Raw genomic sequence first — 27,781 nt, 5'->3', positions numbered from 1 at the left:
ATTGCAACGATTTTCTACTAATTATCTTGAGTACAAACATAAAATTACTTTTTGCTAAGTAAACAGATTTAAAAACAGACACTGTCTGTGGTTTCAGATGTTAATTACCGGATGCGTTCTTGAGCAATTTGTTAACATTCAGAGTCGAAACTTAGCCCTAAGTATAACATTAGTATGTCAAATCCAATACGAATATAGTGAGGTTTATGGATATCATGGAGCAGTGTCGACCTTACCTCAAGCGTGTGACTGGGGTCGTAGGTTCGATCCCAGGCTGTGGACTAAAGCTAAGTTCTTTCTATGTGCACATTTCACATTTGCTCTAACGGCCAGGGAAAATATCTTGAGGAAACCGGCATGCCTTTGACCCAAAAAGTCGATGGCGTGTGTCAGGCACAGGAGTTTAATCAACCCATTACATTTACAAATGATCATGAAACAGATACAAAAATCTGAGGCCCGAACTAAAAACATTGTAACTAAACTTTATCAAATAAGAAATAACAATTTAACTCGGTAGTTAAATGTAAAGTTCTAGAAAGCTCCGCCAATTAAAAACCAATAAACATTGTTTACAAAGCCACAGACTAAACGCGGTTTCTCAGAAACTAACAAAATCAAGACATTTTATTCGTACATTAATTTGTACAGATTTTATTTGAAATCGCTTTGTTTAACAGCAATTGCTAGAATTTTGTAAATTGCGTTGGAAATAACGTTTTTATCTGAGAAACATATGGTTACAATGTCGCTAATAAATGGTTAAAAGTAAAGGTATAAAGTGTTGGTTTAATGGCGTAAGCTTGAGTAATCTCAACCCTGAAGTGGCATTCGAATCTCGGCAGAGAATCATGCATCGCAATTCATGAATCCGTAAGATTAGATTTTTAGTTTTTTGTTTATTTTTAGATTTATGTTGGTGATGCTATAATCTTCTTTATAAGCGTTTGTTCCTTGCTCTTTACCCATCATATTTGTTTGTTTTATTTTCTTACTAGGGAAACCACTGTCACCGGGTTGGTTGTTAGAAGTGATCATTTGTTAGCGATAATCGCTAATTGATGCCCGACGCATCCCTTATAATTTGTATCCTGATATTTATCCTGTGTGTAACGTTAATAAATACACATATAACTATAAAATAAGTTAAATAATGTCATTATTTTAAGTAATTAAGTTTGTTTATGGAAGAGCTGGGAACGCTGACACTGGTATTTTTTGCTTAAAAGGGTTTCCAAATGTTACACTTTGAAAAGAAAATGAACTTAAAATGAATAAAGACTTTTTATTATTATTAATAACTCTTATTCTGGCTGGCAAGCTGCAAGATGTACATATCATATCAGAATTTGCAACATTCTAGTTTTTTGATTATACATTTTAACTACCTCTACCTATCATTGCCGTTAATTATTACAGCATCTAAACTCTAATTCGATACACTATAAAATTATATAAAATCTTATTAAACTATACTAAACCTTTTCATATCAAATAATGGATAACTCTTGTGAGTTTTGTCAGTGTGGAACATATTAAACATTATAATGACGCAATGCATACGTCAGTTTTTCATCTCTGAGCAAACTATGCGCGTACGCAAACAGTAATATTGCCGATTGACATACCTATTGTGGGTACTCGCTAAAGAATACTTAGTATGCCCTAATATACCCGCGTTAGTGTGTTAACAAAAAAATCTTTTGGAGAAAACCATGATTTTTCAATAAGTACCTTCGTTTTAAAAAGAGTGGAGGAGAGTTTATTGCCAGTTCTTCTATTTCGTACTACGCCCTTGATTTGAGAACTGGCAGTAAATGGTAAATTAGAAGCATTTAATATAAATATATTTCTTTTTTTGACGTTCATAAGTGTACATTGCTATATGAATAAATTATTTTGAATTTGAATTTGTTCATGAGATTAGCACTCCACTCAAAAAACCTTTCTATATACAAGTTAAAGTTGAGTTTCAATAAAAGCTCTTTGCATATAATATATTATTAGTTCTCCTTTATGTAACAAAATGGAGTACCCAGCGAAGCAAGTTTTTTTGTGTTGCATAATTAGGCAGCCTTTAAAAGGTTCGTAATTAACGAACACTTTTCACTCTGTTAAATTTTCTACAAAATTTTCTTTAGCGAGCTTTCAAAAATAAGTTTTTTATTGAGTGAGACAAAGAACAAAGTCTATTCAACGTCGTTCCTAATTGATATCCGCAGTGGAAATTGCTTTTACGCATCTAAGAAGGATACATAATATATAAAATGCATACAGTATATGAAATTTAAGTTCTAATGTAATTGATGTGTATGTGTGTTAAATTTGTGATGTCATATTTCTTTGGCATACACATTGTTTTAGAACATTTAAATAAATAAATAAATTTTACCTGGGTACTCCAATAAAGATTAAATCTTCTGATTTTCATAATAATTACGTCGTGCCAAAAGGAATATTTTATTTTAAATGTATATTAGGCCAGATTTTTATATAATATTAGCTACTTTATTTCACATAAACTTAATAGCATTTAAATGTTTATTTCTAAATAAAGATAATGTTTCCTTACCTCTTTGTCTGTCATACGCATTGATGCATTCACTAGTCTGGAACTGGCTGATTAAGGCAGTTTTTCCGACACCCTGGGCGCCCACCATGGCTACTCGGTGCAATGCCACCGGCCTTCGTTCTTGGGACTCGGGCGCGGATTGGGCGGGAGATGCTGGCGCGAGACTTCCGGATCTTGAACGACGCCGCCGGAAGGAGTCACCTCGATTCACGATTCCTGTAAAGATTATTAATATTCTTTATATATCGTCGTTTTAATATTTAGTTTAAACTGTCACTACTATCATATCTCTTTGAAATACAACAACATTTTTATAGCATATCGCTTTGGTAATTTTGTTGAATATATTTAAGTATAAATAATAAATTTGTATTATTAAAATTTATGTAATATTTCCTATTGTATTATGTATTTTGTGTGTGTATGTGTTCTTTGAATGTTGTGAAATAAATTGTAGTTTAAATATGTTCTATATTTTTAATAACAAAGTATTGTTAAAGTTTAGCAAAACAATTTAATTAAAATTGCATTAACGTTTGGGAGGTATAAAACAATTGCAACGCAAACATCGATTTCTTGCCCACACAACCTGGTTTTCTTACAAAGCACTTCCTTTCAGACCCATAAAATCGTCTGGCTAACTTTCATACAATAAAGTGCATGAGTCAGAGCAGCTGCAAACATGACGTCAATGAATGTTTACTCACAAATTCGCCCCTACGTTTGAGCTATATTTGTAGCCTTACATTGTGGGTGTATGAATAAACCTGGCTTTCCATAGGTCTATACTTTAAAGGCCTGTCTGATCTGGTAAGACTGCTCCGAGACAAGACTTTTGTTATTTAAAGTCGTGAGGGGTAGTGGGCAACCCAAGTGTTCTCCAAGAACTCAGTATATTTGTATCGAGAAGAAATGTGCGACGGCGAAGGCCTATTTTATTTGCAATACCAGAATCAGCCTGTCGCACAGATCTCCATTAACAAAGACGTTGGCTTACTGAAAGCTTCGACACTATGGACATCTTTATATGTATTCAGAATGGGTTCACAATAGCGTTATTGTGTATTTTATGTATTATATATTTTAACAATACAATAAGCTGTAAAAAGTCAAGTGACGTGTAGCAGTGGGGTATACTGGACTAAACTGGTTTTCAGGCTATATAAGCACGGCGCGCTGTATGGTCGGACGCACTTCTTCGACGCTCGCACTAGATATAGGACGTTACTATTGTTGTTGAATTTGTGGTTATTCGTTGTGTAATCTAATTTGGTTATGTTTAGTAATTTTATTTGTTAATTTCTTACTTCAGTAGTGGGATTCGTTCTCATTTCTGATTAGTTTAAATTAACGCCCACGTGGTTTTATTTTAGTCAGTTTGAAACGCGAGTGTTATACGTTTAATAAAAATAATGGAGGGTAGGCGGTGAACACGTAAAAAAAATGACGGTGTGCCCGTCTCTGGGCTTGAAGAAACGTTACAGTCGATATTAAACCGTCAACCGACGCAAGCGACTGAGCTATGTCCACCAGTGGTGTCACCACAACAGTGCTCAGCAACACCACCGCGAGGGGATCGGCCCTTTGCACCGACATGCGCAACACCATCGGATTTGCTGCTTTCTTCCTTAAGCGACACTCGTTACCACCTGGTACTGACGGTTCGCACAATGGTACTGAGAACGCTCCGGTGCCAAGTTCAAGCAGCGCATGAGAGTCAAGCACTGATCTGGTACTTAATCAGGTGACCGACAAACTAGTAAGTGCGTTGAGCACAATTCTGGTAAGATCTAACTCCATTTATATTTCTAATTTTGATCCGTCTTTCAAATATTTCGATATATGGTGTGAGGAGGAAGACTCTGCGCGGTTGTCTAATTATTGGGATGACCGTGAGTGCTTATCTCTGATTGGATATTGTTTGAAAGGGGATGCTAAAGTGTGGCTAAATGAGTGGCTTAGTAATGATCATAGTTGAGACAACAGACTCTGATAGTTATCTCATGTATTGCGTGTTGTACGAGGAATGAGTGAAAAGTTAATTGTCGCAGTAGTTATTCGGGGTATTAAGGACCCACAAGTTCGCGCCGCCGCGACTTGTGCTAATTTATCATCGGAAGGCTTAGTTAAATTCCTCTCATTATATACCCAGCCCCTAGAACCGCGCTCTATAATACAAAATCATGTTAAAAGGCCAAATTTGTGAGATAATTCCCGAAAACGATATAATTTTCAGTCTAATATTAAATGTTTTTCATTAGGGGAAATTGGTCATATACAAATTTTGTGTCAATCTAAGAATGAAACCGCACCAGAGTGGGTCTCTACATCAATTCAGTCATCTACAAACAATTCAAGTTTAGATAAAAGGCAGTTTTATAACATCAAAATTATTTGCACATTTTGTATAATAAGGTAGGACATAAAACGGAGGACTGTTTTGTTCGACAGCGTTCCGAGTCGAGCGGTAGGCTAAATTAGTTATAGTTTACCGCCCTTATAAAATGTCGTATGATGAAAAATTACGCGTTAGAGATATCATAAAAGATGTGTTGAATCAATAAATAATTAGAGATAGAGATTTGTAAAGAAAAAAAGCGATTCAGATAGGCTTTGTGTCGACTTTAAACTTAAAACTCAAAGACAGTTAAAATACCCGCTTCCGTTAATTGAGGACCATATTGTTTGGCTAGGTAAAGCTACCTATTATATTTACCTTGATATGGCTACTGGCTTTCACCAGATAAAATTAAATAAAAAAATCGACACCACTCCCGAGATTCGTAACACCTGAGGGTCATTATGAGTAAATACGTTACGATTTTACATAGATTAGGCAGAGCCCTTGTGTGTTGTAATTGTGTATATGACGTATTATTACCTAGTAAAACAATAGAAGAGGGTTTAGGTACATTACATGATGTGTCAGAGATGGGGGTAAGGGTAAGGGACCCAGGCAGGCTTTTTCATTAATTAAAAAAAAAAATGTAACTTTCAGACTACGGAGATCGAGTATCTATGCCGAGTCATTAGCAATGGTCAAGATATGAAGACATCGTGCATTGCGAGGTTGACTCGCAAGGGTGTGCATTTCAATGGCGGCGATTTTGCATTTGTGCCAAGCTGTTGGTAAGCTAGACTCCTGTATGCGCGGACCATATGTGGTTTTAGCGACGTTGTCGCAGGACAGATATGAACTAAAATTAGTCGCTGGTTCTTATGGTAAAGCTGCCGCGGAATACATGTTGCCCTGGCGCGGGGAATGGACCCCTGATGTGTGTGCCGCATTCTTTGAGAGTAAGTAATTTTTACTTGCCTTTTCAAAACTTATGTATGTTGATAAATGTTTGTGAAAACTGTCATTTTATTAGAACTGCTTATCATATTAGTAACTATTTTGGTAAAGACCTGCGGGAGTCTTGTGTGATAGTAATGGAGTCGCTCTTACTATCAAAAGCAATGGAGTCGCTCTTGCTTAGTGTGATGTACAGTAATGGAGTCGCTCTTACTGTTAAAGCAATGGAGTCGCTCTTGCTTAGTGTGATGTACAGTAATGGAGTCGCTCTTACTGTTGATAGCAATGGAGACGCTCTTGCTTAGTGTGATGTACAGTAATGGAGTCGCTCTTACTGTTGATAGCAATGGAGACGCTCTTGCTATGTAAAAAAAAAAAAAAATGAACTAATGTTGTGTCGAAAGTAATGGATGCGCTCTTACTTTCGATGAAGTTATGTTAATTTAACGTTATAATAACAAAAATGATGTAATTTTTAGGTGGCGCTGATGATGACGATAGTCCTTCACCACAACCACCGCACGTGATACAAGAGTCATCAGCAGGTCAAGTTTCAACATGCCAACCTGCCTATCATCACACGGGCGAGGACGCACCGTCGTCAGGAGAGGCCGAATAAGCTGTAAAAAGTCAAGTGACGTGTAGCAGTGGGGTATACTGGACTAAACTGGTTTTCAGGCTATATAAGCACGGCGCGCTGTATGGTCGGACGCACTTCTTCGACGCTCGCACTAGATATAGGACGTTACTATTGTTGTTGAATTTGTGGTTATTCGTTGTGTAATCTAATTTGGTTATGTTTAGTAATTTTATTTGTTAATTTCTTACTATACAATAATTGACCTGTATAGTAGTTTTATTGTAGGAGTACATTGCCTTTATAATATATATAATTAAGGGGCTACTACTAACTACAATCATCTTTATATTTTATTTAACGTTCAAAAGCTTTTGCTGCGCACCACTACTATTTGGAACCAGCTGCCAACTGAAGTATTTCCGAACCAATTCGACTAAGGGCCCTAAGAAAAGACTTTACCAATTCTTAAATGGCCGGCACTTGCGAGCCTTTTGGCAATGTCAGTGTCCATGGAAGCCTTATTATCAGATGAGTCTCCTGCTCGTTTGCTCATTCTTAATAGACTGTAACGACACTGGTTTTTGTTTTGTTATGTCTTATTACCGGATATAAGAAATCGTTAATACAAGTTTAACAACACATTTTATTTTTTGGAATGGAAGAGTGGTTATTGGGTATAAGTGCAAAGCATCCCCTGCTGTGCTCTGTAATACAATTTGCTAATATGATGAATTGCATTATCAAAGTAACCCCTCTAAGTGCTGATTGAATTATGACATCATTACAGAGTCCTATACTGTCGAACGTTTGATCAATTTAACTTTATCTATAACAACACAATATAATAATAATAAACAAAAAAGAGAAATAACAAAAAGTTACAGAGAAAAAAGGAATGTTATACAAAAAATAAATAAAATACTTATTTAAAAATTCCGCACAGCCCGGACACACAATGACCACTACTTAAGCCTTGAATTGTAAAGGCTTTCGCGGAATGTGGTTAAAAAGTGTATTAAGAATATCCATAGCGCAAAATCCTAACCTACATCATGAGCACACCCCACATACATACCCACACTTTTACACCATCACACCACACAATCAAATTAGGCTTAGTAGAAAAAATTGAATCACAATTAGTTAAATGTATTGAATACTTTTTGTTTGTTTGTTCCCTTTTGTAAATCTTTTTGTAGTAAAAGTTTTTGTTAGCTGTAGGATTAAAATAAATAAATAAATAGGTACATTTGTTTTTATTTTAAACTATTAGAAGTTTAAAATATGTTATATCAAATGTATAAAAATCTAAACTTTGCTTTTCGTATGTTATTAAAATGTACCATAGAGAGATTGTAACAGCTTACGCAAATAACTTGAAATATAGAGTATACGAGCCAAGGATTTCAGCTTACACCGGTTTTGCTAAGTTTCACAAGTGCTGCGACCGTATCATACTATTTTTTGAACGTTTAATATTACCATAATCTCATCATATTCATATCATTTAAAACGATGTATTTACTCAGTAATATATACAACGCCAGACGACTTTTGTGCTGAAGCGATATATAAATCAGCTTTTTTATTGATATCAGGTGGAAATGCATCCCCTTCGAAAAATGCAGGGGTATGTGGGACTCGACCCACACTTCAAATCAAATCAAATTAAAATATCTTTATTCATATAGGTAAAAATGTACACTTATGAACGTCAAGAAAAACAAATTAAATTAATTGTAAATTTACATTTACAACCAGTTCGCAAGTCAAGGGCGTAGAGCGGGTAAGAAGAACTGGCAAGAAACACTCCGGGAGAGGAATGTTGAATTATCACTTGTAACTTCCATCCTCTATTTTCTTAAGTAGCATACTCACTGCTTGTCTTAGAAATTCGACAGTGAACTCCATGTACGGTTTAAACTTTAAGCTATCACCCAGTATTACCCTCCCAAAGGCAGAAAACAAAATTAAATTTATAAACTTAAACTTGGGCTCCGACCGGGAATCGAACCCGATACCCTCACCTAGTGCACACTTAATAAGTTCACTAGGCTATGAGACTTCTATATATGAGTTATGTAACACAAAAATATTTATTTCACTATGCCTTGTACATTATGGAATAAATAAGTCTAAGAAGATTTAATAGGCATTCTTAATTATATCATATATTTAAAATCTTTTGGGATTAACAAAAATTACTACTACGAATTAACAGATTATGAGGTTTATATGGACATACAACCAAATTTAGTTATTTTAATTGGTATTCTAATTACTTGTATGTAATTTAGCAAGTAGGCGATATTTCTGATCTTGGAGTAGTCATTGCAATAGCATATGTTAAATTTACAAAAAAAACAACAAATTATATCACTTCTAATGTTTTAATAACACCAGTTAATAGGTACTAAGATAATATAAAACACACAATCCGACACAATTTAAAACTAATAAAGCGTTTATTAAGGAAGTTTTTGCGGCGCCCAACCCAAACAAAACTGAAGTATTTCCGAGCTAATTCAACTTCAGTTATTTCATCAAATGAGCGTACCAATTTCATGTGCGGCGGTGTCACTCGAGATTCTCTTGCCCGTTTGCCACTAGATCCAGCTGCCCACCAGAAGTGTATGTAGCTTCATTTAGCCCTCTGCCTCATTGTTCCGTAAAACCGTTTACACTAGTTGTGTAACCTAACTTTAGTTAAGTAACATTTATTTATTTGGAAACAAAACGGATACAGCTTGACAATAAAAATAAAGTTAAAAATAAAACATAAAATAAACACATTAGATGTATACACAATAGGTTTCACTTATATACTATATGATACAAACAAAACAAAACATGACAACGACACATATACATGGCAGAGTTAGGACATTAGCAGTTATTTTATTTTATTTTTAAATAAAGCAGTAGAGGAGTGCGAAAAAGGGTCAATGTTTTTTTGTTTAAGTAATAAACGGAAGAAAGTAAATAGATTGAAGCCAATATTGAGCCCTTTAGTTTTTATCACGCTCATACATCGTAAAACATTCTCGTTTCCGATTACGTCCAATAACATAAGTGTCATTTAGATTAGTGTATTAGAAAAGCCTTTTTTTATAGAACTGGGGGCAAACGGGCAGGAGGCTCACCTGATGTTAAGTAATACCGCCGCCCATGCCTAGTTAGTTTTAATTAGTGCAACACCACTATCCGTAATTTTATATTAGTTATAAGCTCATATTTTGTACCATTAAAGTCTTAAGTACCAGTTAAGTTGTTATGCAGCTTTAACAAATTGTTTTATTGTAATCAAAAATCACTAAACTTAATTTATTCAAATATTGCAAAGAATTAATTCGTCGTCGTTGTGTAAGCAGACTGGAATGTTTTGTATAATTACTGAACCACTGAAGCATATTTGCAACACGAAGTAACATTTGAAATTAGAATTAAGGTAAATAAGTTACCCTATAATAATGAGCAGCACTAAAGGATTAAATTTTATAGGGATTTGAACCACTGAACAGTTAAATGTTAATTTATGTAGTTTAATGTGTGAACTTAGATTTCTTATTCATAGATATGTATGATTTTTGTTTGACTACACAAAATATCAATGATAATACTTTATTAAAACCTAAATGTAATAGTCAAAGCCGAATCTACAATACTTAACCTATATAGAAATACAATGCGTGAAATGCTGCCAGCGTGAACAATATTTTCTAAATTGCTTTTAATGTTCTATTTATTAATTTTTAAAGATAATTATTATTGAATAAAATATCTAGATTTATAAATTGCTACGTCCACGCTTAAACTCGTTAAACAAATGTAAATAGTGGCACGAGATGGGGCTTCATTAAGAAAAGCTAATCGCAGCCTATAGTTTTGGTGTTGAGTAAGCCCACAACGAAAGTCATAATAATTCATTGACCGATAATTTTCTCGCGTTAGGTTCATTTTCACGTATAACAAGAATTTTAGATTTGCCGCCAATTCGCAAAAACAAATGACAAATGAATGCATGGGTTACCAAGGAGTTCTAAAATTGAAATGCAAAAAGTTTTCATAAGCAATTCTAACCGGCCAATTGTAAACATAATAATAAACACAAATTAAGAGCTCATATTAGAAATCCAGATTTTGGGACAAACAATACAATTTAATGAAAAATACTATCCAAGAAATGTATGTTTTTAAGAGTTCATGTATTTCCCTTGAATTTCTAATAAGTTGTGATGTTAGTCGGATAATTAAATTAATTATAATGTTTAAGTTTTGACAAGTCTCGACGGGAGACGACAAAGTTCACCAGGCCTAAGCTTAAACAAATAAAGTCCCTTATCAGGAAAGGGGAGATTTAAAACCTTGCTGCATAGAATTTCGGCCTCAGATCTGCCTGATAGGCACGTATCCTATCAATTAATTAAGAAAAATAAGTTGTTTCTAAAACGGAAGCTTCAAAAGGCCCATAAAGTCAAAACTAGAATGATATAATAAAGCTTCATATTTAGTTGTCTTTAGGTGTAGTTTGTAGGTTATTGATCTAGCTGCCTTCTGCATATCATGGAGTCAACTCCTCAAAGAGGCTGAATAATATAAACTCGCAATTGCCTTGTTTTCCTAAGAAAATTATAATTCTGGTAATTCTCTAATGGAGATGGTGTTTGGAGATCGACGATACAACACGGCCATGGTTCAAAGGTACGATTCATCATTTAGGTACTAATAAATACTTCCTAATATTTATGTGATATAATTTTTATCAGTTTTAGAATGAATTAATCATTTATTGATTCTTTACAGGAAAAACACAATGAAGACTTGACTTGTATTTATTTCCCACAATATCACCATAACGCTAAGAGGAAGTTTATGTATTTAAGACTATTATGGAATACTCGAATTCGAATACGAAATTATTTGCGACATTTCGCGTAGCAATTGAACGAGGCAAATAAAATTTCATTTTATCCAGTTACAGCTCAATCGTTCAATCACTCATTCGTTCACTTATAAATGCAAGCGCCACATGAAATGTCACTTTTAGTGGAATTATGGGAAGGAGTTTATTTTCTTTGACAGTTCAATATTTGTCTTCCGTTCAAAGGTTTGAAGATATCTTAAATCCATGACGACACGAGAGAATGTTGATCAGTATTTATTGTCAGAAATAGGTATTGGGCGATAAATCAACCAAACATATAATCATAAACTACAAAAGTTATTTTCGATATCAGTATGCATAGACACGAAAAAGTGTTTGAAGAAAAACCGGTTTTCATAGAAGCATTGTTATGCAAAGCCTATAGATTATAGAAATTTACACAGTTAACTGTAATACGGTTCATTATTATTTTAACTTTTAAGAAATACCGATTTTTTTCGATTTAAATATGTAGATTTGATAGTGAAGTAATATTAGTTGTTCGTTTCTAAAAAAAAATATTAAATCTAATATCATTTGCAATTTTAATTGCCTTAAAAAAGAACCGGTTTCTTCAATATTGAAATAAGCTTACTAGTTCATGTTTGAAATAAATATTATTTAAATATAATAGAATTTATAAAGTTGGCGCCGCGGGATAGTTTCAGCGGACGTCAACGATAAATCTCAGAACGTGCTTCAATACGAAAACACGTGAAATTGACGTCTTCGTCATAAACTTAGTTTTTTATTACATATAATATTTTGGCGCCATCATTCCACAATATTGCTTTGAAAATCAGTTTAAAATTATTTACGTTTAAATAAATGTATTAATAAGTATAAATCAATGTATTAATATTTCTGTTTAACACGTAATTTGTACATTTGTTTATGTTCGAGATTTTATCAAAAACTGTATAGCCTTATGCTATACAGTTTTGATAAAATCTTGAATAATATAATCTGTATAGCATAAGGCTATACAGTCTGATTGGTGAACGGCCACGTGATCTGGAGAGATCGACGATGAGCCTTTTGTATTACCACGATCATTTTCTCCAAGTTCTCATCCTCCGCGCATTGTTTACTTCCTACCATTATCTTATTAATGTATAGCCAATCACAGAATCTATTACCCGGTCGTGTGCACGTATAGAAAGGGGCGTGGTGCTCGATTGTGGTGATCATAATATTCTGATTATTGTCAGCCGCAAACTCTTTCACTTCTTCTTCTTACCTTTACTATACGCGAACAGTTAATTTATTAAGATCATACGCATGTGTTTCCATTTTTTTATGGTTTATTGTGGAGACATTGTGAGTAATAATGCAGTTAAGTTAAGTTAAGTTGCTTAACGGTGAATGATTTTTTTAAATCGCAACTGTATTCGTTATAAATATAATACAGCAATCATTGTCTCTCTCTTAGTGTTTAGATGTTTATTTAAATATATTAATATACTATGTATAAAACTATTTATTTCTACAGATATACAATATTTACAATTAACTTTTATAAATAAAATAATTCAAATGGATAAATAGAAAATCATAACAAATTTAAATAGTTTATTCCCTGTGGCAGTTTTCCTTTAGCGATGGCAGCATTTCAGCTCACTGTATTGCGATAAAGCTATTTGTACGTAAATCTAAATATTCTCTTTATCCATCGTAACCAGAACCTATTTATAATGTTCATGAAGGTATGTTAACGATACCCATTGTTACAGTTTTGATAAGGGTACATTGTGTGTTTGACAGAATTCTTTATTCCATTCATTCGACGAATTTATTAAATAATGTACTTAATTGAGTACTTCTAATTAATTTACTATATTTGTTTTAAAATAAGCGTTGTTTGATGATTTTAAAAAAGTATTGTAAGAAAAAATGTTCACGCCATACAATGCCTATAAGTGGCATATAACTACCTACACTGTATCGCTAGTATAATATTCATCACATCAACAATAACTATGCAAAAAACTCAGTTTTGTATTGCGCAGCCCGAACATACATCGACCAATATTTAAGCCTTGACTTCTTTCAGCTATCGCGGAATATAGTAAAATACTTCTTGTATTAAGAATATCTATAGCGCGTAATCACCTACATCATGAGCATGCCCCAAATACACACCTTCACACAGATACCCTCACTTTTACACCATCACACCATACACCCAAATTTGGTACTACTTAGTTCAAATTCAAAATAAGTTTATTCATATAGGCAGTATGAACCAAGTACGATTATGAACGTCAACGAAAAGATGCAACATTGATTCTAAATTTACAATAATTACGCCTAGAGCGGACAAGAAGAACTGGCAAGAAACTCTCCGCCACTGATTTTAATCGCAAAGTTTTAGTCATACATTACACAAAAAATATAAATGTTTGTAATTTAAGTTTTATTGGTTGTTAATGTTTGAACCTTTTTGTAAATATTATGTATACCATGTTTGGCAATATTTTTAGTGTAATTATTTTTTTATATATAATTTTTGTTAGCTGTAGGATTGCGAAATAAATAAATAATACCTATGATCAAACATTACATTACTAATTTAAAGACTAACTTACAGATATAGTTTCAAAGTAGGTATATTTATCAATGTCTAGACTAGATTATTACAGAGATAAACTGCTGTCTAGAACTTAAATTCTGCTTTTTACTATTTCATAGCTTTAAATTAAGTATTTGTTAAACTTATTCTCGTGATTTCTCGTAACGAGAATAATTCGTGCAGTAAGATAATGGGAAATTATCTCTCATTTAAAATATTATAGTATGTAAATTAAATAAGCCAGTGGCACTAAAAATTATTTAGGTCTGTGCCTCAATTTCTGTATCTGTTTCATGATCATTTGTCAATCTGACAGGCAAGTAGGTGCCGGTCTCCTGTGCCGGACACACCATCGACTTTTAGGGTCTAAGGCGAGCCGGTTTCCTCACCATATTTCGAAAGAATGTCCACTGGTGCTCAGCCAGAGATCGAACCTACGACCTCAGAGATAAGAATCTTACGCTGAATATGCGTACTTATTATATTAGATACATACATTACAGTTTCAAAAGCTCTACTCCTATTTCCCAGAATATTAAACCAAACGGTTAGAAGCAATAAAACTATGGCATGTGTTATACACAGAATATACACACATCTAGAGATACATTTGTTTGAATATATATGTGATAAATAAACTTTTTTTTATATAGAACAGGGGGCAAACGGGCAGGAGGCTCACCTGATGTTCAGTGATACCGCCCGCCCATGGACACTCAATGCCAGAGGGTTCGTGAGTGCGTTGCTGGTCTTTTAAAAATTGGTACGCTCTTTTCTTATCTGCTAAACTGCGAGGCTACTGGAATCAAAACTAATTTTATCATATTGTACGTAAATTTTTAAGAACGATCATGTGTTCAAATGTCTTTTACGTAAAATGAATTGCGTTTATAATAAATTCAAATATAGAACGAACTTTTAGACGAAGCTATGGACCACGTAATCTCGTGTTTGCGACGTCCGACTATGGAGAGAACTATATTAAACATATTTTTCCTACATAATATTCAAATATACAAAGCGAAACAATTGTTCAAGAGAAAAATGGTAGCTTATCGTTGTTTATACGATTAAATGCAAATCGTACTTATCCAAAATTTATTTGCAGAACGTTGTGTTTCCGTCATGTTAGACTCAACAAAAATCACCGAATGTTTCCATTAAACGTTTCACGAAATTACGAATCTATTTTCTAATCATTGACGATACGTCACGCCTTTATGTCGGTTCTATCATCAAAGAGTTTTTATTGTTTTGACGCAAAGTGCAAGGTGTTTTGCGTAATGGATCTGATAATTTGTTCGGAAACTTTTGTGGTGATTTTGCTGTATTTTGGTATGACGCCAAGTACTTTAATTGACATATTTTCGTAGTATTAATTACTGAAATTGAAATTCTTAAAAGGCCGGCAACGCACTCGCGAGCCCTCTAGCATCGAGAGTGTCCATGGGCGGCGGCATCACTTAACATCGGGTGAGCCTCCTGCCAGTTTGCCCCCGTTCTATAAAAAAAAACTTAAAGTCGTGCCCTTACGATACGTCGACTTGTATTCAACTGTTCATAAAATTAACTCTTCGAAAGAGAAGAAGGTCGTGAAAGAGAGGAAATAGTCTATTTTTTCTTTGAACTGCATGCTGATGCTATTAACCCAACACTACTCTGCAAAAGTATTTATTAAACATATTTCAATGCATTAGTATGCTGAATATATATTTATTAAATTTAGATTATACCAAAAATACATAGTAATTTTATTAAACAATACTATGATGCCAAACTTAAATCTATAAAAGCAATAAAACCCTTTGTTCTAGGGATTGTAATAAAACTCAATCTAACTCGTTGTATTTATACAAAAACATACTATAGCTACTTAAGAATATCAGAAAATTACATAAATAAGGGTAGTGGCGAATTGTATGAACCATGTCACACTAAATTATTAAAAGAACGACACCATAACACGCGTTCGTTTGGAAATTCCGCGATTTAAAATCCACTGAACTGATTACTTCACTTCAATCGTATACAATGAGCATTGACATGAATTTAAATCGCTTCAAACTTTATTCTCTAACAATATTATGAGACAAGAGGTGCGAGTCGTGTCCTATTTCAGATATTTATATCTATGACGCTAGAACATTTATTATGGAACAAATGCGTTTGCTATGGAAAAGGTTAACAGGCAAAATTGGGTAATTCAGAAGTTGAATGGTGATGAAGAACTTTATATCTAAGTTTACATCGAGAGCATACAATATTTATGACGAGAGAACGTTGCGGTATTTGCTACCGCGGCTAATAAATAGTCAACCTAACCTAACCAACATAAATTCTAAATTAAAAAACTACTTTTACATGCATTTGTAGCGCTCCTAAACAAGACTGCTATGGTTTCTTTAATACAAACCACAGCGGTTTTCTAACATATTGTGATATATGTACTATATTATTTTGTAAAATAAAGAGAAAATAAAAATCTGAAAATGTGTGTGTGTGTGATTATGTGATGTCAGGTGTAATCCGCATCTACCGTATCCTCCAGATTTGGTCCCCAGTGACTATTTCTTTTTATCAGTCCTCAAGAGAATGCTCGATGGAAAAAATGTTTGCACTGATAAAGAGGTAATCGCAAAAACTGAAGGCTGTTTTGAGGTTAAAGACAAATTGTATCGAAAATTTGTATGACCGCAATAAACGTTGTAATGCTATATTGAATAATAAAATCAAATTGTATCAAAACGAAGTTTATGCGGTTACTAGAATTGACAATCCATACTAGTAACTAGATAAGTAGTAGTAGATAACTGTAGCGTTTCCGCCTTTTGTCACTATCTAGACTTTTTGACAGCTTTGTCGGACAATCAGAAACGTAGAAATGGGATTTCATGATTGTTTTAATAAAGTTATGATAAGAGCGTTGGATTGTCTGGTATTTATCGCAAAAGATTTGGAGACAAATGTTAATAAAGACAACGATTAAAACATACGACTGAAAAACACTGTAAGCATTTTGGGTTATACGTAAATCTATCCATTAATTCTCATAGAAGCCAATATCATATCAACAACTAAGTTATTCTTTCCAAATGTTCGGCCTTTTCCATAATTGCACAAATAAAACCAACGGATTAATTGCGCAGATGTTGCCAGTACACGATACATTTTTGTCGTATCTTCACTACGTTGTCCTTGTTGTTTACGATCTAGCTTACCCATATACAAAAAAGTTCACAAGTTTACAAGAACATAAAAAATTCATTTATTAACAAACTCATTAAAATTGAATCGTTATTATTACTAATTTATCAAACCCAATTTGCCCGTATATCCGCAGCTCATATAATATCATACTTTGTAAAACAATATCCACAAATACATTATACTAACGCAGAAAATATTTTACGCGACTTTTGTTTTCTACGTGAAAATTACCAAAACCATAAATCGTGAAAAGCCTAATTAGCGGAACAGGACGGAGGCAAATTAGGTCGGTCAAGCCTCACTTAAAAATACCGTAGGAACAAATGATATACGACCTGAATAAAGGGATTCCATTTGAAAGCGACATTTTCACATACATATGGAGATTTGAAACCTTTGCATTAACGTAAAAGGTTTCACTTGATTGGCCTGCATCAGTAGTCCAATCTTAGATGTGCGAGGCGATCTGTCATCCGCTTGACCAATCACAGGGCGCCAAGGGAGGATGTGAGTTTGATTTAAAAGGCGAAATCGTATGTTTGATTGGGATACACACGCAACGTAACACGCGTGTTGGACTAGACTAGGTAGGTAGGTAGGTAGATGGGCTCAATTTCCGCAACTAGACTCGTATTTGGTCCGTTTTGCGTAAAGCCCTGGCTACTTAAGCCAGCCCAGCTCCTTCCAGAAGCACAGAAGTCTCCTGGGCACTTCACAGGCTTCACGGAGCGACCTCACTGTTCCGACGATTTTCGTACGTTGTTTAGCCAGAGCCTCGCAATCCAGGACTACGTGGGTCTGGACTAGACTAATCACGTTTTGTTTTACATTCTCAATTCAAATAATTTTGTTCTGTAAATCTACTTTTGTTCTTCTTCTTATAGTGCCATCTCCTTGTGAAGGTTGGCGATCATAATGTCTAGTTTAATTTTGGATGCCGCGCTTCTAAACAATTACTTGGTGCTTTGGCAAAACCAAAAGATTTTAAACGTGCGTCTGCGGTCAGGTCTCCGTCTACCTGCCACTTTGCCTTATATGATTAGTTAAAATATCTCGATATATATATATATATATATATATATATATATAATATAATATATATATATATATATATATATATATATATATTAGGAGCTCGTATTTTTTGGAGTAACGTAAAATGTGTCTGTAATACTGATGTTTCCTTGTCCTTCTGCATTCTCTCCAGCACTGTTGTATTTCGTATGCGGTCTGTCCAAGATATTTTAAGCATACGTCGATAAACGCAGATCTCGAACGCTTCTAGTTTAGTTTTGTTAGGGAAACAATCAAGAAGGTACGATGAAAAACATGAGATATGCTTGATAGCTACTATATGTGTCTTTGAATCATTACAATCCCGTCATAATCTGAAACGCTCTTACGTAGTTATTCCGGCTGGTGGAGGACATATGCAACTTCTCGACCTGCCCTTTGATGCCTTCGGGCCAATTAGCGACTAACAATACATTATCCTTCCTCCACTATGTAATTTCTAATATTATTGAAGATTTCTAAAATGTTGTTAGTTGTTAACAAAATAACCTTTAGCCTCCAACAAGTTAGTTGAATTTTAAAATAATTCATAAACATTAGCTTTCGATTTGAAACCTAAAGTACTCTTGGATATTGTCCAATACAAATAATTTCTCCACGACTCCGAGTGTTTACAAATAGCGTATGTAAAATTATATTGACCACACCCATTTCTATATTTAACTGATATTCTCGAGATTTTGCCTAGAATTGGGGCAAAATAAAATGAAATATTGCACGAGCTTGCTATTAATTACTACGTAACGCTATTTATAAATTCATTTATATCCAATATTTACAATATTCTTAACCTACAAAGTAATAATAATAATTAAAAATTGGTAAATAGAAAATTAAAACAAATTTCAAAAGTTTGGTCCCTGGCAGTATACCTTTAATGCTGATAGCATTTCCTTGATTTCCTATTACGATAGGTGGGAGCAAGAAGAGTATGTGCTCTGAGGTTAAAAGTATTATCGATAGTAAGTAATATCGATGCCAGTACTCTATCGACCCTATAGCGATCCCGCCATTAATATTTTTGGTACTTTTTGTGACATCTGTTCGAATATTGATATATTATTATAAAATATACTGAAAAACAAATCCTCAATTAAGATTAGAGTGAAACATTATAATTGATATTAATTTGATAATGCAATAAATACATTAGAATAACGTGGTGATGATAATATAAGAATATAATGATTATAATGTAATGTTTTATATGTCATTATTATGATTAAGAAAAAAATTGCACGCCCTTATATTTGGCAGAATTTGCGGAGCTCAGATTGACTACCATACTATTTTTGTACTGTATTCTTGCAAACAAATTATTATTACTAACAATATCGCCATTGAATGTTATAGATTACCGATGCTGAATTTTAAAGCCCGCTTACAGTTTATGTGGTATTAAATAAATAATTATTATCATAACTCTATTATAGTTAAGCCTTAGATCGTTTTAAAAGCGTCTATTAGAGCAATAGGCATTCGACCTTGTCAAAAACTCGCTGGGTAGACGTCAATCAAGGCTGTGGTCGAAGTTATAAACGGAAGCGTTTTATATAAACACCTTTAAAATTCAGTTTACCGAAAAATAATCTTTATGCATCTGTTTGTGTATGTGATTTATTTTGTGAGTGTAACGGCTGGAGAGTGTTTAAGGAAATTTTGAGTGTTCAAGTCGAGATATTTTTTTTTGGTATGAAACTTTTGTATTGAAGACGTGTACAGGCCAACGTATAACAATTACAAATTTTAGTATTGGACTAAATAAAAGTGGCAAGAAAACACACTCTTTGATATAACCAATATATACGTATATTATGTAAATTAGACAAACACGTTAAATAGCTTCAATTTTTTTTATTTCAAAAGCAAAAGCATCGAATTTTAATGGTATCTATCAAATAACAAACCTCTTTTTTTTTTTTATAGAACAGGGGGCAAACGGGCAGGAGGCTCACCTGATGTTAAGTGATACCGCCGCCCATGGACACCCTCAATGCCAGAGGGCTCGCGAGTGCGTTGCTGGCCTTTTAAGCCCTTAGGCCTTAATAAGCAGTAATAGGCAGTTTGTATGAGCTTTTAATTATGCAGTTCATGAGCAACAGATATTTTTCTTCTCTTGGTGCCTCTACATTCTCCGTTGGCCATTCTTTACGTAGAAGTACGTGAGAAGTGAGTCTACTCCCAAACGTTGGCATATTTTTTCTTTCTATTAACACGCCAGTATCGACTTTACCCATTAAAACAATTAAAGGAGGTGTAGGGCAATTAAACCGGTTAAGTGGTTTAGGAGTCCATAGGGTACAAGCAACGTCACGCCTAATTTATATATATTAAGACAAACTACTAATTTTAGGAACCTGCCATCTTTCACCAGCAACGTTTAATAATTACATCACATTCAAAGGTCTCTTTCAAAATTATACTTTCTACAATTGTATAGAAGTTCTTTTTCTTCGAAAAATACTTAATACATATTTATATTAACACAATTATTATAAATTGTACAAGCGAGTACAATCTTTGTTCTGCATTTAGAAAAAAAGCTTAGTAAAAAAAAGTTGTTTACGCTCCAGGCTTTAGTTTATTACCCCGCCTACGTGTTTCGAATATAATATAGAGATAGAAATAGAACACGCCTTGTTTCACATCATTATTGGGCTTGTAAGACAGGTACTGAATGTGAATTCACAATTGTCCAAAGGAAGATGTAAGCTGGAGAAATGTATTACATGTAGTAAACCATTTCTATAGGTGAGTTAATTATTATTCTATAAAAAAGTGGCGCTACTCCTGGTTTGATTTCAGATTTTCTAAATATTATTTCAGGATTTAGCGTCAGCGTTCTAACTGTTTGGGTCTATGATTTAACCACTTGTCGGCTTTCTTACTATGTGTTTTAACATGTTTAAAGAAATATTAATTATATACATAGAAATCATACCAGAATGCCTTCTGAAATCTTAACTCGAGAGGGATGTTACCGTAAAGTTTAAATTATCTAATAGAGGGTTAACTAACTAAATTTTGAGTAAGTCGAATACATGATCGTTTTCGGTTATACGGGAGTCATAAATAGCGATATATCTACCTTAAAAATCTGGATATTGTTCCAGTCGTAATGTTATTTGATATTTTTTCTACCATTACAGATTCACGGTAATTCGATAGAAAATATCTATAACTATTCATAAAAACTCTCTTCTTATTTAATAGAAAATATATTTCTAAGTACTTTAAATTACTACCAGATAAATTAAAATAAAACGCAACTCTTTTTTTTGCTTCAAATTTATGTATCTGTTGTGTAATCATTTCAAATCGCTCATAAATAACTTTTTTTTCTATTGAATATCACTTACTAAATCGAAACGACAATTTTGAATCAACTTGAAATCGAATAATTATTATTTAATGAGTTCTACTGTGACAAGTTTGATAACAAGTTTTTAATTGAACATAGGCCTTCCGGCTATATTAATTTTAATAATTATTTGATATAAATTAAGATGTCAATCATACTGATTAGTTTGGATATTAAACTAAATTATAATTATTTTATTTTTTTATCTTTATCAATGTTTTATTTTTCATGGTCTTCGGTACTTTAAAATGAATCAAAATAAGCTAAGCATTTGTTAATCGTCTCGAAAGTTCAATCTAAATTTATTTTGCTTTAAATAGGTTTGTAGTAAAAAAGGCGAGCTGCTTACTGACACGTTAAATTATTCTGGGTCATCGATTTTGCTCAATAAAGGGACCAAATGGAAGGTCCTTGCTATCTTTCGATGTCATTAAGGTTATTCAAGATTTCGATACTTTGTGCATCTGTAGGTGGAAAATATAAGTAATACAAAAACGGTCTTCTACAATTTCTCTTGCGTTGAATTCAGTACAATAGAAAAATCTGCATATCCCTATTACGGAATAAAATATATTCTACGATCAATTACCATACCTACTGCGTAGTAGGTGCGGTAATTTTGTGTCTATTTATTTACACTTCGTTAACTAATACATACATATAAAACAGGTTAAACACTTATTTTAAGGCAACGAGTGGCTTTATCGCTAACAGCAGCCTAGTATAGAACAAAAACAAAAAGAACAAAACAGTAACAGTAGAAATACTAACAAAAAACTATACTAAACTAAAATGTAAATGGAAAAGTTAATTTTGTGTATATACAAAAGTAAGAGAAATGAGATAATATTTTATTTATTCTGATGTTATTGCAGAGACGCTCAATTGTACATAATAAAATACTGTGCAAAGCATATACGTAATACATACGTTAACTATAATTATGCATCACAACTTGAAGGTATAAGGCATTTTTATGGGATAAATGACCTTAAAGGGCAGTCACCGCAGCCCATGAATATCGCTGGGTGCGCTGTCGGCCTTTGAGGAAGGAGTTTGCTCTTTTTTTTTATTAAGTTTTAGCGACAAATTTTCTCAGGTTATTCGATAACCTTGGAACATATATGTGCAAGTTTTTTATTCAAAATACGACAATATATCAGGCACGGGATTAAAACTTGAAGGCATATTTCAAATCAAATCAAATCAAAATATCTTTATTCATATAGGTAAACATGTACACTTATGAACGTCAATAATTTTCTAACCTAACCTAACCAGAAACCTATTAGGTTAGGTTAGGAATCCCATGCCTATAAAATAAACATTTCAAGATATGCGAAGAACCTATAAAGGGTTGGCGCAATTCGTCTAATAAACTTCTAATTTCAACCTTCCTTTTAGAGTAAATTAAATAGGCTCCGAGCTTTCGCAAGAATGTTTTCACGTAATTGAAAACGGGCCACGAATGTATTTTATGAGAGCTCAAGTATGGAATTTCACGTTTATGGAAAATAACGTTAGGACGTTAAAAACGTTAGCGTTCGGTCAGGTATTGCGATTGCGATGTTTCTGCACATATTGGGAGATAGGGAAAGTGCTCAGAGGTTTTGTTAATACTAATACAAGCTGATTTAAATCATCGGACGTCGAGGCAGAATTCCATCCGTATCACCTCGACGTCCATCGTTTAGCAAGAGAGCGTTTTTTTGGGTTTGCCGCGCAGCACCACTATAATAAAATTACTTAAAAACCCGATTTAAAAAGGATATTTATGCCCTTTACAATGTTTTCTTTAAGCCAACTAAATGATAAATCTATTAGATATATTATTATCGTATAAGGGGAATTGAGAGTTGCAATAAACATAAACTACTTTTAAGTTTGGCGTTTTGTACATTGGCCTTTAAGCAATGAAAACTTCAAATCCCAAAATTTTAATTGAATATCCAAATAACGTTATTAAAACAAAACTTTTAAATTAAAGAGTCTTTCCTCCAACTTCGATTTTGTTCCATTTGGAGCAACTCTTGGGCCATGGGGTTCAGGTGTACACAGGCACTAGTTAAAGATTTAGTTGATTACATTAGATCTATTGATAATTAATAGATTTAGTTGGCGCTTTCTACAAACTATTTAATTTACCTTTTATTAATTTTTATTATTATTATGCAAGTTAAAAATGTGGTAATTATATACGATTATATATGTATTAAAATATATAAAATGTTAGGTACCTACAGACGTGAATGAGTCTCGATAAAACCCATGCTACGAGAACACTCGTAAATCAACCAATTTTGTGTCACGCAAGTCCTATTACCTTGCGTAATATTGCTTGTTAGGAAATACATTCATCTTGACACACGTCAAGATAAAATCTTTTTCTACTTTTATTGTCTCGTTAAATCTTTTACAAATTTAAAACTTATTTATTCATTAGTTATTAATACTTCGTTGCATTATATAAAAAATTGAAAATAATTTAATGAAAAGCAACTGGCGGCCTTATCGCTTTCGAGCGATTTCTTCCAGGCAACGACTGTGAGTATAAGAAAAAAAACATATATTAAATTACATAAGTTAGGCAAGAAGTGCAAAAATACACATATGCAAAATATGGAGTTTCAAGCATAAATTAAATAGGTAATTGCCATGTGGTAGTCTCTTACAAACTAACTTACTTGGTAAATCACACAATACGTACGATATAAAAATAATATATTGAATTGCATCAAGTGTTATCAGAAGTATTATTATTTGTGGACATCGTACAGTGGCGCTTCAACCTCTAATTCTGATAGATTTTTTTGAATGAATGAATGAATGAATCCCTTAAATTGGACCAAGCTGTATGAAATTAAACATAAATATTTTTATTTATTTCTAATTTCATACAGCTTACAACCCGGTTTTCATATCAATAATACATGAGAGGGGAGGTTCGAGTTGAATTTTAAACAAAAGAACAGATATCAGATTTCAATGGAATAAATTACAAATCAAAGCAATTATAAATCGTGTTTTCGGTTGTAAGTGGTTAACGTACATACTGGTCCTGAGTTTGATTCCCATCAAATAATAAATGTTTTATAATTAATAGAAATAAACGCAGAAATTCGATGTTTGTCTTTGAAGTATTTGTTAAGTATTTGTAACTTAATATATTAAACATTTGTTTAAAAATATTATCCCAATTTTATTAATGCACTTATTTGGTACAAGGCACAGCTACTTTTTTGTCAGCATTTTTAGTTTGAAAATTAAAGAGGAAATTCAGAACAACCTCATTCCAAAAAAGAATTTCCCAAACTGATGTCGGAACGTTAGTATGTAACTTTGATGTTATGTCCGTATGTTTACGACTGAATCGTTACTTTTAAGTCGTAAATTACGTGTTTATTATTGTGGTGAAAATTGTGTTTAAACTATCAAGAGGTATTTTAAGGTTTGAGGTAAGAGCGGTATTCAAAATCGTTTTTTTTATAGAACAAGGGGCAAACGGGCAGGAGGCTCACCTGATGTTAAGTGATACCGCCGCCCGTGGACACTCTCAATGCCAGGGGGCTCGCGAGTGCGTTGCCGGCCTTTTAATAATAAGCAACTCTATAGAGAGCTTTCGCCGAGTCGTTCAGTAACCTAGCTATGTTAATAATTTGTTTTTATTATTATTTTATGTTGCTATTTTATTTCTATATAATCATAATGTTTAAAGATCTTTATTTCTCATTATAAAAATGTGTTTTATTTACATGAGATTACATAATATGTATATACGAGCGATATACACGTCACCATTAGCCGTCCCAATTTTAGTCTACTATGTTCAATCTCACATGCATCTTTAATGCCTTTTTGAATTTGCCAAAGGACAATTATTGTTTTAATCGGTATCTTTTACACCCATATAATTACATAATTCTGGATTAATAATTGGTTCGCGCGTTAGACTACGAAACTAAAGATTTGTTTACACATATTCCAGTTAGTTTATTATTTGTCTTAATATTAGTTTTTACATATAAAAACCACTATTATTATAGACCGGGTAATACATTGAGCTAGGAGAGATATCATACAAGAGAATTATTTAATGTTAGTTTTTCAATATACAGAAGTGGGCAGACGTTTGGAAACCTGACATCAAGTGCCCCATATTATACTGTCTAGTAACGGGGCAATGAATTCCACTCTTCTGCTGTTAACAGGAAACAAAAGTGTGCAGCGTGGCATCTGGAGATGTTAACAACGAAGAGATGAAACTCCAGCGTACTAGATGAGCGTTGTTTGATGGGATATGAATCATTGTGTAGGGTCATTGAGCATTTTCTGTGTGCAATCTATAGATTACTGAAAGCTGAACGGAATTACGTATATCCAGAGCATAAATAGCTTTTCTTACACATTATTTAATTGAATCTGACTTTACTTACAAAATACTTATCAATTATTCGATTGCAAATCTTCCTTTAAAATTTTTTGAATAAAACTAATGGTTGAAAAATCTTTTATAGTTTTCATCATTCAAGGTGATTGGCGCTATAAAATCTTTCCCGTAGGGAATGTGGAAGGAATTCAAATCCATTGAGGATAATTTGTAAGAATTTAAATTATCTTTAATACCAACCATTTTGAATATTACTTGAACACTTTGGTTCGAGAAATAATCAAATTGAACTTACTGGAGGTTTTCGTTACGTCGTAAATCGAAAAAAAACTTTTGCACTCATTAAAAAAGCCAACAAAATGGGCCTTAAAATATAGTCTTTGCTTGAAAGGACAGCAGATGTGGACCCCGTAAGTGGCTACTTCTAAAAATGGTGGTGTCAAACTTCAAACGTCAAAGTGTTACGGAACTATTTAATTACATTTTATGTATAATATTATTAAACCTTTTTGTTCGTTTAGCATGATCATAAACACATGAAGCTTAATTTTACAAATTAAGTTTTGTTTGTATGTCTAAACATTATTTGCACCATACGTTAGACTATGTTTTAGAAACATAATAATAATACTTACTAATAAACGTAGTCAAACAAATATAATTACAATTTTAGAAACATAAATTTATTTACCACGCACGAATGGCAAGAATATTAATAATTGAAAACCTATAAAAAATTTACAGATGAAAAACAAAAGCCTGTGTTATCATGTACTTAGAAATATAAATTAACCTTTATTCTGACGTCATACTAATCGTATTAATAATCATTCAAGATTGGAGCAATGACGTCACCCTCCTTCACTGTGATGGCAAATGTATCGGCAAACTAATGCTTGCAGCTGATAAGATTCAATGATTCATGGTTAATTTCATCTATTTTAAAGTATGGGAACTTCATATTTTAATGATATTATTAGCCACACTCATACGATATCAGAGTAGATTGTAATTGTGGATAAGTGTACACATGCTTCCTTTAACAAAACAAGTATATAAACTTCTATCAACATTTCCTTTTGTGCTTTCTATCACTGTCTTTAAATCCCTTAAGATATATGTTCCACCCAAACAAATGTTATAAATTAGAAAAAATATCATATCAGGAATTTCCATTAAAATACTGAAACCACTACAACCACACGGTCATAGCCGTAATTCTTGCGGTTAGTGGATATTTCTCGCGTAGATAAATAACAAATAATTCGAATATAATCGATATACGTTTTGATAAATGTTAATAGACTTTTAAAAATAATTGAATACTCCTTCCTACATTTGCCCAAATCTCTTTGTGATAAACTTAAATAATCAAGGATAAAATTGTTTAGGAAACTGATATAAAGTATGGTTGCCTAGGAACCATCAAAGAGACGAATTCATAAACAGATATATTTAGTACACTGGCTGAATTGACTAGAATTGCTTAGTTGTCCGCTATGAACTTCTGAACTACTTAGCCGATTTCAATCAAATTTGCACCGTGTGCAGTTTGATCTAACCTAAAAGATAGGATTACATATATCTATCTAAACCATTCAGAAAACGCATAAAAATAAAAAACTCATTTCGTGACATACATATGTGTAGTAGAATTATATAGATTTAGATTCACAAATCAGCCCGACAGATGGCGCAACAGTCGGTAGCTTCAAACTTTTTTGTCTAAGTTGAATTGGTTTGAAAATACTTAGGAGGCAACTGGTTCCAGATAGTGATGGTGTGCGGCCATAACTGTTTAAAAATCGA

At 33.2% G+C, this 27,781-nt stretch overlaps 1 protein-coding gene across 1 annotated transcript in view; it reads right to left on the bottom strand.

The window, feature by feature from the left end:
• Window positions 1–27,781, bottom strand: part of LOC110992595 (GTP-binding protein REM 1) — a 78,162-nt gene that overhangs the window by 19,624 nt on the left and 30,757 nt on the right. The window contains exon 2 of the mRNA XM_022258481.2: window positions 2,573–2,788. Coding sequence (XP_022114173.2) covers window positions 2,573–2,788 — 216 coding nt within the window. The remainder of the gene's footprint in view (window positions 1–2,572; window positions 2,789–27,781) is intronic.

Source organism: Pieris rapae, chromosome 13 (genome assembly GCF_905147795.1).
Source record: "Pieris rapae chromosome 13, ilPieRapa1.1, whole genome shotgun sequence".
Lineage (NCBI taxonomy): Eukaryota > Metazoa > Arthropoda > Insecta > Lepidoptera > Pieridae > Pieris > Pieris rapae.
Note: the sequence above shows the minus strand (reverse complement) of the source record. Positions and strands in the feature narration are given on the sequence as shown.